Source organism: Phoenix dactylifera, unplaced genomic scaffold (genome assembly GCF_009389715.1).
Source record: "Phoenix dactylifera cultivar Barhee BC4 unplaced genomic scaffold, palm_55x_up_171113_PBpolish2nd_filt_p 002800F, whole genome shotgun sequence".
Taxonomy (NCBI): domain Eukaryota; kingdom Viridiplantae; phylum Streptophyta; class Magnoliopsida; order Arecales; family Arecaceae; genus Phoenix; species Phoenix dactylifera.
Window position 1 is genome coordinate 15,690 of NW_024069910.1, and position 15,849 is coordinate 31,538.

The 15,849-nt window shown below is 63.5% G+C and overlaps 1 protein-coding gene across 1 annotated transcript; it reads left to right on the forward strand.

The window, feature by feature from the left end:
* Positions 1 to 14,074: 14,074 nt before the first annotated feature.
* Positions 14,075 to 15,500, forward strand: LOC120109792 (spidroin-1-like; the record flags this gene model as incomplete). Its single annotated transcript, XM_039123471.1, has 2 exons — positions 14,075 to 14,419; positions 15,162 to 15,500. Coding segments are annotated over exons 1-2 (684 nt in total), but the record flags the coding sequence as incomplete, so codon positions are not given.
* Positions 15,501 to 15,849: the final 349 nt, after the last annotated feature.

Consider the following 15,849-nt stretch of genomic DNA (forward strand, 5'->3'; position numbering starts at 1 on the left):
AAACCCTTACACCGTTGGTTTCGACCTAGGCTCACCAACAAACCTCTCACCATTGGTTTTCCTTTTGGCTCACCAACAAACCTTAACCCCTTAATTCAATCCCTTGATTGAATCAAGTTACAAGATATTAAAAACAAAGTTTAAAACAAATCAAAGCTTCTTAAACAAGCAAATACAACAATATAAACAAATAGAGTAAAGAGAAGCCCTCAAACGAGTTTTGAAGATGAAGAAACTCGGCTTCTTCTTTACTTGACCCTCTTCTGATTTGGCACGAAGTAGAGGATCACCGAGCCAGCACACGGATGGAGAGGAAGCTTTGGGATTCACTTGGATGCTCTTCTTCTCTCTATTTCACTTTGAATGGCCCTTTTGTGCTTATGGGAGATTTTCCTTGTAATCACTTTGAAATCTCTTTCCTAAATGTTCTCTCCCACTTCCATACCTTCTCCTCTAGCTCTCCTCTTGTTTTTATAGCTTTAGATGACGTGGAAACAAGAATCTAGCCGTTAGAGACAAAAATAGAGCCGTTGGACACAGTCTGCACCTCCTGACAATATTACCGTTGGGATCGGAGTCGACTCGCGCGATCAGGAGTCGACTCGCCTGTTGCAGGAGTCGACTCGTGCTTTACTGGAGACGACTCGGCCACTGTTCCAAATTTGGATTAATGTGCTTGCCTTGTCCTTGGCTCGACTCGGATCAAACTGGAGTCGACTCGCCAATGGCTGGAGACGACTCGGGTACTTGGGGGTCGGCTCATTCTCAGGAATCCAGAGGACATACTTTCTGATTTTCTTCCTCGAGTCGACTCGGATTCCCTTTGAGTCGACTCGGCTCTCAGAGCCCGAAAAACTGATCCTCTGTATTTTTGGGTTCGCGCTGCCTTAGAGTCGACTCGAACTGTCTTGGAGTCGACTCGCCTCTCAGAGACGAAAATACCATCTTCTGTCTTTGGGGTTGCGCTGTCTTGGAGTCGACTCGGACTTTGTGGGAGTCGACTCGAATCTCAGTGTCCGAAAAACTGCTCTCTGACTTTTCCCTTGTGTAACACTGAGAGTCGACTCTCGCTTTCTTTGGAGTCGACCAGCCAACCATCGGAGTCGACTCGCGTTCCACAGGAGTCGACTCGAATCTCAGCCCTAAATATCTTTTCAGTCTTTCTGTCTTGTTACTCCCTGGAGTCGACTCGTTCTACTCTGGAGTCGACTCGAAGACTGTTCTTTTGAATTTTCCTTTGAATTTGCTCCTCCAATTTGAATCCTTTGAACTTGAAACTTGGGCCAATAAATTGTAGCTTTCTTCCAACTTTTCTTGAGAGCTTTGGAGGCCTTCTTGTGTTCTTTCAACTTGCTATGTTCCTTGCAAAATAAATATCTTTCTCCTTGCAACACAAACATTAGTATTTATACTTCAAGGTTTTGTGATCATCAAAATCAATATCTTTGGGTCATCAGTTATCATGAATCATCGGAGCGCCGGGCAGAGCCCGTGTCGACCTTTTATCTAATAAATGCATCCCTTCTGGAAGTCGGGGTTTGTTGCACGTATTAGCTCTAGAATTACTACGGTTATCCGAGGAGCACGTACCATCAAACAAACTATAACTGATTTAATGAGCCATTCGCAGTTTCACAATTTGAATTAGTTCATACTTACACATGCATGGCTTAATCTTTGAGACAAGCATATGACTACTGGCAGGATTAACTAGGTAGCACACATCCTCCAGCGACGCCGGAACCCCGCCCCTGCCGTCCCCCCGTCCTGCGGAGGGAGGACACAAGGGCAGGCCGGACATCGTCGCATTCCAGCCGGCAACCACGGCCGGCCACACTGGGGACAGGGATGCGGGGGCCGAGGGCCCCCGGACCGATAAATCCACCGCATCCGCGAGAGCCCACGGAGACCAGAGCAGCCGGATGGAACGGGAGGCCACGGAGGGACTCCCGACCAAGCGCGCTCGAGGGCCGAAGGAGGGCCGCCCCCCGCCACAGCGAAGGCGAGGGGTTCGGAAGAGGCACATGGGACGCCGACGTGTCCCCCACGAGGGGGGTAGGCCGCACGGGCAAACCAACGGATCGCAACGGGGCACGAAAGAGGCCCACCGAGCAGGAGTGAAGGGAAGCACCCAGCGGCGGTTGGCTGCAGCGAGGCAGGGAGCCCGCCGCGGGATGCGTAACCGAGACTGCTCACGCGCCGACACGATCGCGGCCGCGTCGCTCCCCAGTTCGACCAGCAGCCTCTAGCAGGGATAGGAGCGGAGCATATCATGTCCTCCAAAACCCTCAATCAATAGGAGTTTTTTTCCGTTAGTCGGTTCGAACATCGATTTTGAGAAAGTCATTTTCCACCCACCAGCACCGACTCACTCAGGGGCTATTTCACTCTGCCACAGGTCGAAAAAGGGCTTCGTTTTGGCATGCTAAAATGGAACGACCGGGGGATCCAATAGAACGAACCTCCACAGGAGTCTTTAGGTCCAATCCGGGTAGGGGCTGGCGTTCGGGCGGGGCCCGGTTTATCAAGGCTAAGAATGGCGGGGACTTTTCAATGAAAAGTCTCAATTTGATGTTATGAGCCGTATGCGGTGAGAGTCGCACGTACGGTAACGAGGGGGTCACTCCGTTTTTCCCGTCGTTCAAGGGGTCTGTGCGAGGGAGAGGCGATGTGCGATGGCGAGCAAAACCCACTTTTGTTGTCAGGGCGTTTCGCCCGACATTCGACGCGTGTCAAGTTGAAGAAATGAATGCAGCTTCATTCTTTTGCTGGTTTACATTCTTAAGGTATAAAGTCAGTCAGTCCCAGTATTGGGCAGGGCCGTTAGTGCCGTGAAAGGGAGCTCCGAAAAAGCAGCCAATTTCCTGCCTGATCGTGGGCCTGGTCCCGGAGAGGAGGGGAAAGGTTTCACACAAACCTATGGTATCGATTATCTCGAGACCTTTGCTCCTGTGGCCAAACTAAACTCAATTCCATTAGAAAGAAGCCAAAGCGACGTACCTACCGAATTCCACTACTTCTCCAGCGAAGCATTATGTTCCAAGACCGGCAACTCCCACAACCCCATGTTGTGACCAAGCAACTTCCCGATTTTTTTGATAGATCGTTTCGATATATCGTAGGGCACTTTTTGGTCTAAGGTGAAAAGAAGAAATCGAAAAGCAGTTCTGTTCCGCTGCCTGCGTTCTTCTTCGTGTCCGTTACAATTCCGAATCCGCTAAACCATGTTTCTTTTCTTTTTTTTTGTCCTCGGAGGGACTTCCCGAATGACCGTACCGGGGAATTGATTTTCGACTGCGGTCGCCTTGCTCCTTAGTTTCTTCTTCCATAAACGCTCAATCGTGTATTTCTCAGTGGTCTTAGAGGCGAGGTTTTGTACGTGCAGGGAATGGAAGTGCTTACTTGAAAATCAGCACTTTTCCAAATCCAGAAAACAGACGAGATTCCTTCCCATTCGACGCGTGTCAAGTTGAAGAAGTTCCGTTCCGTTCATAATTGCGTAAAAGTCGTCTCGTTCTTCCAAACGATCGGAGCAAGGGTCCCGCGCCCATCCCCCACGCGCGGAGCCTTTCGGCCCGGAAACGCATGAAGGAGGGGTCGCCATCAGGGCGCCGACAGCGGAGCATCGCCGAGCATGAGATACCGCGAAGACCAAGGGACTCATTTGGAAAAGCTACGGGCCTTGGAGGCCAAACCACACACAGCCGAGCCAAGCTCAGCACCATCGGGCGCGGCCCCAACGCGCCAATCCAAACCGACAGGCCAGACCGTGCCCGCCCCCAAGAAACGGACTCCGAGAGCGCCCCCGAGATTCGGCCCAAGCGCGACCGACATTCGACCCACGGGCGGTCGAGCCCGGCCGCGCGCGCAACCGGCCGCGCGCGGCCCCTGGTGCCCGCCCGCCCGCGCGAGGCGGGGCGCTCGAAGGCGCGCAGGGCCGGGCGGCAGGCCCCGCGCGCGCGCCCGCGCCCGAACGCTCGGTGGAGCAAGGGCCCGGGCGCCGTGCCGCACGCGCACCAGAAAGAACGAACATGAGCGTGCCCGCCCGGGCCAGGGCCCTGGCGCGACGGCCGCGCGACGGCCCGAGCGCCCCCGCCGCGCGCGAGCGCCCGCGCGCCGCTCGGCCGAGGGCGCCCGGCCATGCGCAGAACCGAGCGACCACGCCACGGCCGCGCGAGCGCACAGGCGCGACAGCGGGACGGCGCGCGCGTCCGAGAGGCCGATCGGCCTAGCGCGCCCGTCCTTGCGCGAACCCGGGCAACGGCCCGCCCGCCCGCACGGCCCGGCCGCCCGGCCGCCCGCGCGACGCGCCCATCCGCGCGGGCCGCATGCGCAGAACCAAGCGACCACGCCGCGGCCGCGCGCGCGCCAAGGCGCGGGAGCAGGACGAAGCGCGCGCCCGAGCGGTCGATCGGCCCAGCGCGCCCGTCCTTGCGCGGCTCCGGCCAACGGCCCCGCGCACGCGCGGCGCGCCCGCCCTCGCGGCGCGCCCATCCGCGCGGGCCGACGGGCTCGGGCGGAAGGCCCGTCCAGGCAGGACACACCCCCTTACCTCCCCAGCGGGGCATCCTCCGAAGGCCCACCCCAAGGGCTCCAACGAATCGAGGAGCATTGCACACGGAAACGGCCCGGACGCGAGTCCCGGTCGCACGGGGTGCGCATCCCGAACGTCCGGGACGCGCTTCCTGGGAGGGCCGATGGAGGGAGCCGAAGTGGCGCACGGCTGCCGGGCACGGACGGCCGAAGGCAGCGCCCGTGCGCCGGGAAGTCGGCAGGCGCGTGCCGGCTCCGTCGGGGACGAGATGTGCCGGGCAAGTCCGCCGCGAGGCAACGGTCCTGTGCGGAGTGGAGCGGAAGGCCCGCCGCGGCGGCAGCAGACCCCCCCTCCCTACCACCCCGGCGGGGCATCCGCCCAAAGCCCACCCCAAGCGTTCCAAAGTACCGAGGAGCGTTGCAAACGGGAATGGCCCGGACACGCGTCCCGGTCTCACGGGATGCGCGTCCCGGTCGCACGGGTCGCGCATCCCGGGAGGGCCGACGGAGGAAGCCGGCGCACGGCCGCCGCGCGGACGGCCGGCGGCGGCGCCCATGCGCCGGGGCCTCGGCGGGCGCGTGCCGGCTCCCTCGGGGACGAACGGTGCCGGGCACGCCCGCCGCGAGGCGACGGACTTGTGCGGAGTGGAGCGGAAGTCCCGCCGCGGCTGCAGCAGCCCCCCCTCCCTACCACCCCGGCGGGGCATCCGCCCAAAGCCCACCCCAAGCGTTCCAAAGTACCGAGGAGCGTTGCAAACAGGAACGGCCCGGACACGCGTCCCGGTCGCACGGGATGCGCGTCCCGGTTGCACGGGTCGCGCGTCCCGGGAGGACAGACCGAGCAAGCCGAAGTGCCGCTCACGGCCGCCGCGAGGGCCGTACGGCGCCGGCGCCCGTGCCCCGTGGCACGGGCTAGAGCGTGCCCCCGTGCCACCCCATCGGGGCATCGGCGCAAAGCCCACCACGGGGTAGATAACCGAAGGCAACGAGGGACGGTGGATGCACATATCCGAGCAGTGGCGATAGGGCCGGAGGGAGCACCGACAGGGCCGTGAGATTTTAAAGTACCGAGGGAATTTGCAAACCGGGCCAGCCCCTCCCCCCGTCCATCGCACGCCGATCGGGGGTCCGGCTCCCCGCGGGGGGCTGCCGGCATGCGCTCCCGGTGCAGGCATCGACGAGCCGCCCGCGACCTCCACTCGGGTCCGAGCCCCCAAGCGCAGATGCCGAAACGCGCCGGCCGCGGCAGCCCCACCCCTGCCACCCCATCGGGGCATCGGCGCAAGGCCCACCCTGGGGTAGATAACCAAAGGCAACGAGGGACGGTGGATGCACATATCCGAGCAATAGCGATAGGGTCGGAGCGAAGACCAAGGGGGTCGGGGGGTTTTAATGTTCCGAGGGAAGTTGGAAACGGGGCCCGCCCGGACGCCCGTCCCTCGCACGCCGATCGGGGGTCCCGCACCCCGCGGGGGGCTGCCGGCATGCGCACCTAGTACAAGCATCGACGAGTCGCCCGCGACCTCCACTCGGATCCGGCGGCGCACGCGCGGATGGCGAAACGCGGCGGCCGCGGCTGCAGCCCCCCTACCAACCCGTTGGCGCGTCGGCGCAAAGCCCACCCTGGGGAGGATAACCGAAGGCAACGAGGGACGATGCATGCACATATCCGAGCAATACCGAGAGGGTCGGGGGGAAGACCGAGAGGCAAGGGGTGTTTAGAGTACCGAGGGAAGTTGCGAAAGGGGCCCGCCCGGACGCTCGCCGCTCGCACGCGGATCGGGGGTCCGGCGTTGCGCGCCACCGGCCAGCGCGATCCGGCGGGGCGCACGGAGGGCGCCGCCCATCGTCGGAGCTTGCTCGGTCATCTCTGCCGCACGGACACGTGCGCGCCGCCGCGTAAGGTTCGGCCGGCGGGGCGGATGGTTCGCCGCCGCAGGCCTTTCCCGCAGCCGGAACGTGGGCCCGGCGTTGCGCGCCGGCGGGCCGCGCAATCCGCCGGGGCGCCCGGCGGGCGCCGCCCGTCGCCGGGGCTTCGCTCGGTCATCTCGGCCGCACGGACACGTGCGCGCAGCCGCGGAAGGTTCGGCCGGCGGGGCGGACGGTTCGCCGACGCAGGCCTTTACCGCGGCCGGAACGCGGGACCGGCGTTGCGCGCCGGCGGAAGGCGCGATTCGGCAGGGCGCACGGCAGGCGCCGCCCGGGCTTCGCTCGGTCATCTCGGCCGCACGGACACGTGCGCGCCGCCCATCGCCGGGGCTTCGCTCGGTCATCTCGGCCGCGCCGCCACGTGCGCGCCGCCGCAGAAGGCTCGGCCGGCCGGGCGGACGGTTCGCCGCCGCAGGCCTTTCCCGCAGCACGCGCCCCTTCGCCCCGAACGACCGCGGGACTCCGGTACGGCCTAGCCGTCGGCCGCCCGGCGGCAAGCCGTCGGGGCCGCTCGATCCGCGTCGCGTGCCGGCCGCCGCTCGGGCCAGCCGGTCGGCTGCCGCACGTAACCTCTGACCTCATCAGCGGTCGATCCGCACCGTGCTAGTTTTCGGTGCGGACCCGTCGGGGCCGTGCGGCGCCGGCCGTCGCATCCGGTTCCGCGGGCGCCGCCCGGTTGCCTCCCGCCCTCGTGTGCTCGCGCCGGTCGGGCGACGCGGTGCCCGCGGGACTCGGGCACGGTTGAGGCGTCGGCCGCCCGGCGGCATGCCACCGCCGGTCCGCGCCGCGTGCCGGCTGCGCTCCTCCCCGCGCCCGTCCGCGGCGGGCCCGCCGCTGCTCGGCCTAGCCCCCCGGCTGCCGCACGTAACCTGCGACCTCGTCGGCGCTGGATGCGCGTCGTGACAGTTTTCGGTGGGGCGCCGCGGAGGCGCCGGGGGCCCGTGCGACGGGCCAGGGGGCGAACGGAGGGCTCGGTCAGCCCGAACAGGGGACCGGCGACAAAGAAGAGCGGTCACGCAAAACTTCGTAAGCGACGGGATGACGGGCCGACCGATCCGAAGCGCCGCGCATGGCCGCCGCAAGGGCCGGCCGGAGGCTGCGACCGCACGCCGCGCCAGAGGAAGAGCGTGCCGGCTCCGTCGGGAACCAACTGCGCGCGGCACGTCCGAGCGAGACGACGGGCCGACACGGAAGGCCCGCCGCCAAGGCCGCAAAACCGACAAAGGAACCCACGGGGACGCACCAGAGCGGGCAAAGCTTTCACCGAACGGGACGGGACCGAGCCCCCGCAACAGGCGAGGGCGACGGATCGGACCAAGTAAGGCCGATCCCGCTCCACGCACGCGCGGCCGCAGGAACTTCGTGAGGGACGGGACGACCGGCCGACCGAACCGAAGCGCCGCGCACGGCCGCCGCAAGGGCCGGCCGGAGGCATAGACCGAGCACCGGGCCAGCGGAAGGAGCGTGCCGGCTCCGTCGGGGACCACCTGCGCACGGTCCGTCCGAGCGAGCCGACGGACCGGCGCGGAAGGCCCGGCGCCGAGCCCGCAAAACCGACAAAGGAACCCACAGGGACGCACCAAAGCGGCCAAAGATTTCACCGAACGGGACGGGATCGAGCCCACGCAACATGCGAGGGCGACGGATCGGACCAAGTAAGGCCGATCCAACTCCGCGCGGGCACGGCCGCAAACACTTCGTGAGGGACGGGAAGACCGGCCGACCGAACCGAAGCGCCGCGCACGGCCACCGCAAGGGCCGGCCGGAGGCATAGACCGAGCGCCGCGCCAGCGGAAGGAGCGTGCCGGCTCCGTCGGGGACCACCTGCGCACGGTCCGTCCGAGCGAGCCGACGGACCGGCGCGGAAGGCCCGGCGCCGAGCCCGCAAAACCGACAAAGGAACCCACAGGGATGCACCAAAGCGGCCAAAGATTTCACCGAACGGGACGGGACCGAGCCCACGCAACATGCGAGGGCGACGGATCGGACCAAGTAAGGCCGATCCAACTCCGCGCGCGCGCGGCCGCGAACACTTCGTGAGGGACGGGAAGACCGGCCGACCGAACCGAAGCGCCGCGCACGGCCGCCGCAAGGGCCGGCCGGAGGCGTAGACCGAGTGCCGCACCAGCGGAAGGAGCGTGCCGGCTCCGTCGTGGGCCAACTCCGCGGGGCCTATCCGAGCGAGCCGACGGGCCGGTGCGGAAGGCCCGGCCGAACCTGCAAAACCGACAAAGGAACCCACAGGGACGCACCAGAGCGGACAAAGATTTCACCGAACGGGACGGGACCGAGCCCACGCAACATGCGAGGGCGAAGGATCGGACCAAGTAAGGCCGATCCAACTCCACGCGCGCGCGGCCGCGAACACTTCGTGAGGGAAGGGAAGACCGGCCGACCGATCCGAAGCACCGCGCACGGCCGTCGCAAGGGCCGACCGAAGGCGTAGACCGAGCGCCGCACCAGCGGAAGGAGCGTGCCGGCTCCATCGTGGGCCAACTCCGCGGGGCCCATCCGAGCGAGCCGACGGGCCGGCGCGGAAGGCCCGGCCGAACCCGCAAAACCGACAAAGGAACCCACAGGGACGCACCAGAGCAGACAAAGATTTCACCGAACGGGACGGGACCGAGCCCACGCAACATGCGAGGGCGAAGGATCGGACCAAGTAAGGCCGATCCAACTCCGCGCGCGTGCGGCCGCGAAAACTTCGTTAGGGACGGGACGACGGGCCGACCGATCCGAAGCGCCGTGCACGGCCGCCGCAACGGCCGGCCGGGGCGTAGACCGAGCGCCGCGCCAGCGGAAGGAGCGTGCCGGCTCCGTCGTGGGCCCGCTGCGCGTGGCCCATCCGAGCGAGCCGACGGGCCGAATCCCTCGAGGACGAACGGTGCCGGGCACGCCCGCCGCGAGTGCCCGCGGCGGGCTTGTGCGGAGTGGAGCGGAAGGCCCGCCGCGGCAGCAGCAGCCCCCCCTCCCTACCACCCCAGCGGGGCATCCGCCCAAAGCCCACCCCAAGCGTTCCAAAGTACCGAGGAGCGTTGCAAACGGGAACAGCCCGGACACGCGCCCGGTCGCACGGGATGCGCGTCCCGGTCGCACGGGTCGCGCGTCCCGGGAGGGCCGACGGAGGAAGCCTAAGTGCCGCGCGCGGCCGCCGCGACGGCCGGACGGCGGCGGCGCCCGTGCGCTGCGGCAAAGGCGGGAGCGGCCTGGCTCCGTCCGGGGCGCCGCGAGCTTCGGTCGAACCTTTGCCGTGACTCTTCGCAATAGGCCAAGCCCATTCACACTTGGCCAAGCCTAGGCCAAGCCAAGGCCTCCAATGCTTGGCCAAGTGCCTCCAAGGTCGGCCAAGACGGTGCCCAGCGTGCCAAAGCCATGGCATGCCCATGCGCGGCCCAAGCCGCGCCCATGAGCCCCAGCCGCACGCGGCCGCGCGCGCCCGCGCCCTGGCCACGGCCGCCCTGGCGCGCGCGCCCGCGTGTTAGAGGGCGTCTCTCGGCCCCGAGCCACCACACCAAGCCTCGCACCTTGGCTCCTTGCGGACGCCTTAGAATTGAAGAAACGCGGGCCGAACGGGTAACGCCGGTTGTGTGCCGAGCACTTAATAACCAAGGGAATCAAGGCAAGGGGAGGGCCTACTGGCTGCAGCTTGGCCCGACCCTTGGCTTGAATGAAACAACCAAACAATGCAAGTATTTGTGGAGGAAAGATTAAGGTTGATTCTATTCCCAAAATGAAGCTACAAGCTTAATCTAGTGGAACTATGATGGGTTCTCTCTAGCCCAAGTCCAAGAGCAAGCTCAAGGACCGAATACAATAGGGCAAAGCCCTCCCAAGCCCTTAGGCCGAAAATACAAGAGACTACAATGTTCAATCATCTAAGATTCTAAGCCCCCAAAAGATGTCCCTCCATGGCTTATTTATAGCCTTACAAGTCTTCATATGGATGCCCAAAGGGATGGCTAAGGCATGGGTTCATAGGGCCTAGGCATGGCCAAGGCCATGGTTGCTTGTGGCACAAGGCTGCACACTTGTCATGGTTGCTGCAGCAAGGTCTTTGGCATGGCTGTGGCATGGCTGTGGCATGGGCTGGCAGCATGGCTGGCAGGGCTGTCATGGCTGGCAGGAGGCATGGCTGGGCTGGCAGGGCACTGCTGCAGGGCTGGGCAGCAGGCTGGGCAAGGCCTTGGCAGTGGCAAGGCCTTGGCAGGCGGCTGGGGCAGCTGGCAGGTCGGCAGCAGGCTGGACAGGGCGCTGGGCACGGCAGCAGGGCGGCCAGAGGCTGGGCACAGGCTGGCAGGGCGCCTGGGCACAGGGCTGGGCCGGCAGGGGCGCTGTGGCAGGGCGCTGGGGCGCGGCAGGGGGCGTGCCAGGGCGCTGGCAGGGCGCCTGGGGGCCGTGGCAGGGCGGCAGGGTGGCTGGCAGGGCGCTGGGGCGCGGCTGGCAGGCAGTGGCGCGCGGCAGGGGCGCTGGCAGGGCGCGCGGCGGGGCGCGGCACGGGCGCCGAGGCGCGGCAGGGTGCGGGCGGCGGGTGCAGGCGGCGCGCGCAGGCCGCTGTCAGGCGGGCGCGCGCAGGCGCGCAGGCGGCGCGCGCAGACTGCGCGCGCAGGCGGGCGCGGGGCGCGCGCTGTCGGGCGCGCCTGGGCGAGCGCGCGCGGGCGCGTGCGGCGAGGTTCGGGCGGCCGAACCTCGCCCGGTAGCGGGCGCGCGCTGTGCGGCGGCCGGCGAGTTCGGGCGGCCGAACCTCGCCCGGCAGGCGCGCGGGGGCTGGCGCGGCCTGCGCGCGCGCGGCCTGGGCGTGCGCGGCCAGGGCCTGGGCGCGCGCTGGCGCTACCTGGGCGCGCGCAGGCGCGCATGGCCGCGGCCTGGGGGCTCACGGGCGCGTGCGGCGGGCGTGCACGGGCACGGCGTGTGTCGCGCATGGGTGTGCCGTGCCTTTGGCATGCTTGGCCTTGTCTTGGCCGACCTTGGACATACTTGGCCAAGCGTTGGGAGCCTTGGTTTGGCCAAGGCTTGGCCAAGTGCAAAGGAGGTTGGCCAAGGCTTTGCCAAGTGTGGGAAGGCTCGGCCAAGTGTGAATGGGCTTCGGCCAATGTTCTCCAAATGAAATAGTTGTCCCATACCTCGTTCTTGATCTTGGCATGACCTTCCATTGTCCTCCTCCGGGCCGGGATTCTCCATTGCTTGAGGGGCTCGGTGGTGCGGCGGGCTTGGGTCCTCAACATTCCCCCTCCCTTGAAAATTATCCTTGTCCTTAAGGATCGAGTTCGGGCACCACCATCCTTTGTCGCCGTAGTCTCCCCATGAATCTCCTTCTCTTGGCCTTCTACCCCAATGAGCGACCACTTGATATTTCTTCCATTTCTTTTTAAATTTCTTCCAGTCGAGGGGAGGCTTCTCATGGTTGCATGTGTGGAGCCACCCAAGTTGGCTCCCTCCTTTGCCATTGTAAAAATGTGCCATCACCTTCTTCATGTAGAGGAGCCGTAGTGGATCATGTGCGAGGCCCTCAACCATGAGAATCCTTTTGCAAAAATTTAGTCCACCCCTTCGGTTGTATGGTGCAAGTGCAATATTTGGCGCCTCACATACTTCCTGAATTCTTTGAGCCCAAATATCATACCTTGCCACTTCCCAAGTGATGTTCCATGTCAAGGCATTGAGCACTTCATAAGGGCTCTCCTTCATTCCTTTGACTTCTTCCTTTGGTTGGAGCACAAGCTTGAACTCATAATGTTGCAGCATGGCTTGGAATTCTCGCTTGGGTTTGCCACCGGCTATTAGTGGGAAGGCTTGATCACCCACTAACGCTTCTGATTTGCTGCTGTTGCTCTCCGAAGATGGGGTTTGAAATGGTACCTTTGCTTGATCCACCGTCACACAAGATGCAGAATTTTCTGCTGCAGAATTTTCTGCAGCGGCTGAAATTGTGGGTGCCGAGTTGGGTTTGATCTTGGATGCCCATAGCTGGATGTTCTTGGCATGGCTTGCTGTTGCATCAATAGGGCTTCCTCCTCCTTCAGCCTTCAGCAAATTGGGCCCTTCCGCATCAGCCTCCTCTTGTGGCTTGTCATCTTCTCGGCATGCTGCAGAATTTGTTGCAGAAATTTCTGCAGCTGCCGAAGTGGTTGGTGCAGCAATTTCAGTCGCCAAATGTGCTATTTCCTTGGGCACCCCTTCCTCGTTCTTGTCGCCATCATCCTCCAAGAGTGCTTGATCAGCCTCTTGCTGATTGGATGCTTCATCGGGTGTTTCATCATGCTCGATCATCCTTTGTTGTAGGTGCTCTTTGCTGAAATTTGGGAAGTCCAAGGTAGACTCCCTCTCCTGGGGCCGTGGTCCTCCCATAGCCTCCTCACCATGGTCAGCAACATTTGGCTCCTTTCTCTCCTCCATATCTTTTCTTGGGTCTCCAAGGTTTAGATCATGGGAAATCTCCTCCGTGGGCTGTCTTATATGATAATGGCTAGCCCCAAGCTTCATACACCTTCGGGCCTCCTCTAACTCCCTTTTTATCATCATCAATTGGCCCTCTCTCCACCTTCTTTCTCCATAGCCATGCTCCCCATGGCGGCTAGCATAGCTACTTGCTCCTTGAGCACTCCTATACTCTCCTCTTCTTTCTTCTTCTCTCCACCAACTCTCTTTCTTTTCTTCTCTTCTCTTCTCCTTTCTTCTCTTTTCTTTTCTTCTCTTTTCCTTTCTTCTCGATCCCTCACTTGGCCCTGCCGAGAGGCGTGCGACCAATGTTCATTTCTCCTCACTTCTTTCTCCCTTTTTCTCTCTTCTTTTCTTCTTCCTTCTCCCATTCTCATATACTCATCTTTTCTCTCTCTCTCTTCCGTAGCCCTTAGATTCATTCCAATTTTGGCTAGGGTCTCATTTGCCCTCATCAAACAAGCCTCACTCTCCATTATGTTTACCATATTAACCCAAAATAAAATTTGAAATTTATTTGAGTTGTAGGCGTTACCTCTTAGGAAGAAAACTTCCTAATGAAACCTCTCAATGAAAGCACCATTGTTGGAGGGCGTCTCTCGGCCCCGAGCCGCCACACCAAGCCTCGCACCTTGGCTCCTTGCGGACGCCTTAGAATTGAAGAAACGCGGGCCGAACGGGTAACGCCGGTTGTGTGCCGAGCACTTAGTAACCAAGGGAATCAAGGCAAGGGGAGGGCCTACTGGCTGCAGCTTGGCCCGACCCTTGGCTTGAATGAAACAACCAAACAATGCAAGTATTTGTGGAGGAAAGATTAAGGTTGATTCTATTCCCAAAATGAAGCTACAAGCTTAATCTAGTGGAACTATGATGGGTTCTCACTAGCCCAAGTCCAAGAGCAAGCTCAAGGACCGAATACAATAGGGCAAAGCCCTCCCAAGCCCTTAGGCCGAAAATACAAGAGACTACAATGTTCAATCATCTAAGATTCTAAGCCCCCAAAAGATGTCCCTCCATGGCTTATTTATAGCCTTACAAGTCTTCATATGGATGCCCAAAGGGATGGCTAAGACATGGGTTCATAGGGCCTAGGCATGGCCAAGGCCATGGTTGCTTGTGGCACAAGGCTGCACACTTGTCATGGTTGCTGCAGCAAGGTCTTTGGCATGGCCGTGGCATGGCTGTGGCATGGGCTGGCAGCATGGCTGGCATGGCTGGGCTGGCAGGAGGCATGGCTGGGCTGGCAGGGCACTGCTGCAGGGCTGGGCAGCAGGCTGGGCAAGGCCTTGGCAGTGGCAAGGCCTTGGCAGGCGGCTGGGGCAGCGGGCAGGTCGGCAGCAGGCTGGACAGGGCGCTGGGCACGGCAGCAGGGCGGCCAGAGGCTGGGCACAGGCTGGCAGGGCGCCTGGGCACAGGGCTGGGCCGGCAGGGCGCTGGGGCGCTGTGGCAGGGCGCTGGGGCGCGGCAGGGGGCGTGCCAGGGCGCTGGCAGGGCGGCCTGGGGGCTGTGGCAGGGCGGCAGGGTGGCTGGCAGGGCACTGGGGCGTGGCTGGCAGGCTGTGGCGCGCGGCAGGGGCGCTGGCAGGGGCGCGCGGCGGGGCGCGGCACGGGCGCCGAGGCGCTGCAGGGTGCGGGCGGCGGGCGCAGGCGGCGCGCGCAGGCCGCTGTCGGGCGGGCGCGCGCGGGCGCGCAGGCGCCTGTGTTGGAGGGAGGCTTTCGGCCCTAAGCCTCCACACCACTCTTGCCACGAGCTCCGCGTGCGCTTCTTGATAAGTTGCTGATTTAGGCCGATTGGGGTAACGCCGGATAGAGTACGGACTCTTAGCACTCAAGGGAATCAAGGCAAGGGGAGGGCCTACTGGCTGCAGCTTGGCCCGACCCTTGTCTTGAATGAAAACAACTCAAGAACACAAGTATATTTAGAGGAACGCTTGAGGTGGTTTCTATTCCCAAAATGAAGCTACAAGCATAAATCTAGAGGAAACTATGATTGGTCTCCCCTAGCCCAAGTCCAAGAGCAAGCTCAAGGACCGAATACAATAGGGCAAAGCCCTCCCAAGCCTAAGGCCGAAAATACAAGAGACTACAATGTTCAATGATCCTCAGCTTTTAAAAGATGTCCCTCCATAGCTTATTTATAGCCTTACAAGTCTTCATATGGATGCCCAAAGGGATGGCTAAGGCATGGCTTCATAGGGCCTAGGCCATGGCCAAGGCCATGGTTGCTTGTGGCACAAGGCTGCACACTTGTCATGGTTGCTGCAGCAAGGTCTTTGGCATGGCTGTGGCATGGCTGTGGCATGGGCTGGCAGCATGGCTGGCAGGGCTGTCATGGGCTGGCCAGGAGGCATGGCTGGGCTGGCAGGGCACTGCTGCAGGGCTGGGGCAGCAGGCTGGGCAAGGCCTTGGCAGTGGCAAGGCCTTGGCAAGGCGGCTGGGGCAGCTGGCAGGTCGGCAGCAGGCTGGACAGGGCGCTGGGCACGGCAGCAGGGCGGCCAGAGGCTGGGCACAGGCTGGCAGGGCGCCTGGGCACAGGGCTGGGCGGCAGGGGCGCTGGGGGCGCTGTGGCAGGCGCTGGGCGGCGCGGCAGGGGGCGTGCCCCAGGTGCGCTGGCAGGGCGCCTGGGGGCTGTGGCAGGGCGGCAGGGTGGCTGGCAGGGCGCTGGGGCGCGGCTGGCAGGCTGTGGCGCGCGGCAGGGGGGGCGGCGCTGGGGCGCTCGGCAGGGGCGCTGGGCGCTGGGCGCGGGGCGCTGGCAGGGGCGTGGGGCGCGGCAGGGCGCTTGGGGGGGCGCTGGGCGGCGGGCGGCAGGCGCGCGGCATGGCGCGCGGCAGGCGGCGCGGCAGGGCGCGCGGCAGGCGGCGGGCGGGGCGCGGCGGCAGGCGGCGCGGCAGGCGGCGCGCGCAGGCCGCTGTCGGGCGGGCGCGCGTGGCGCGCTGGGGCGCGCGCAGACGGC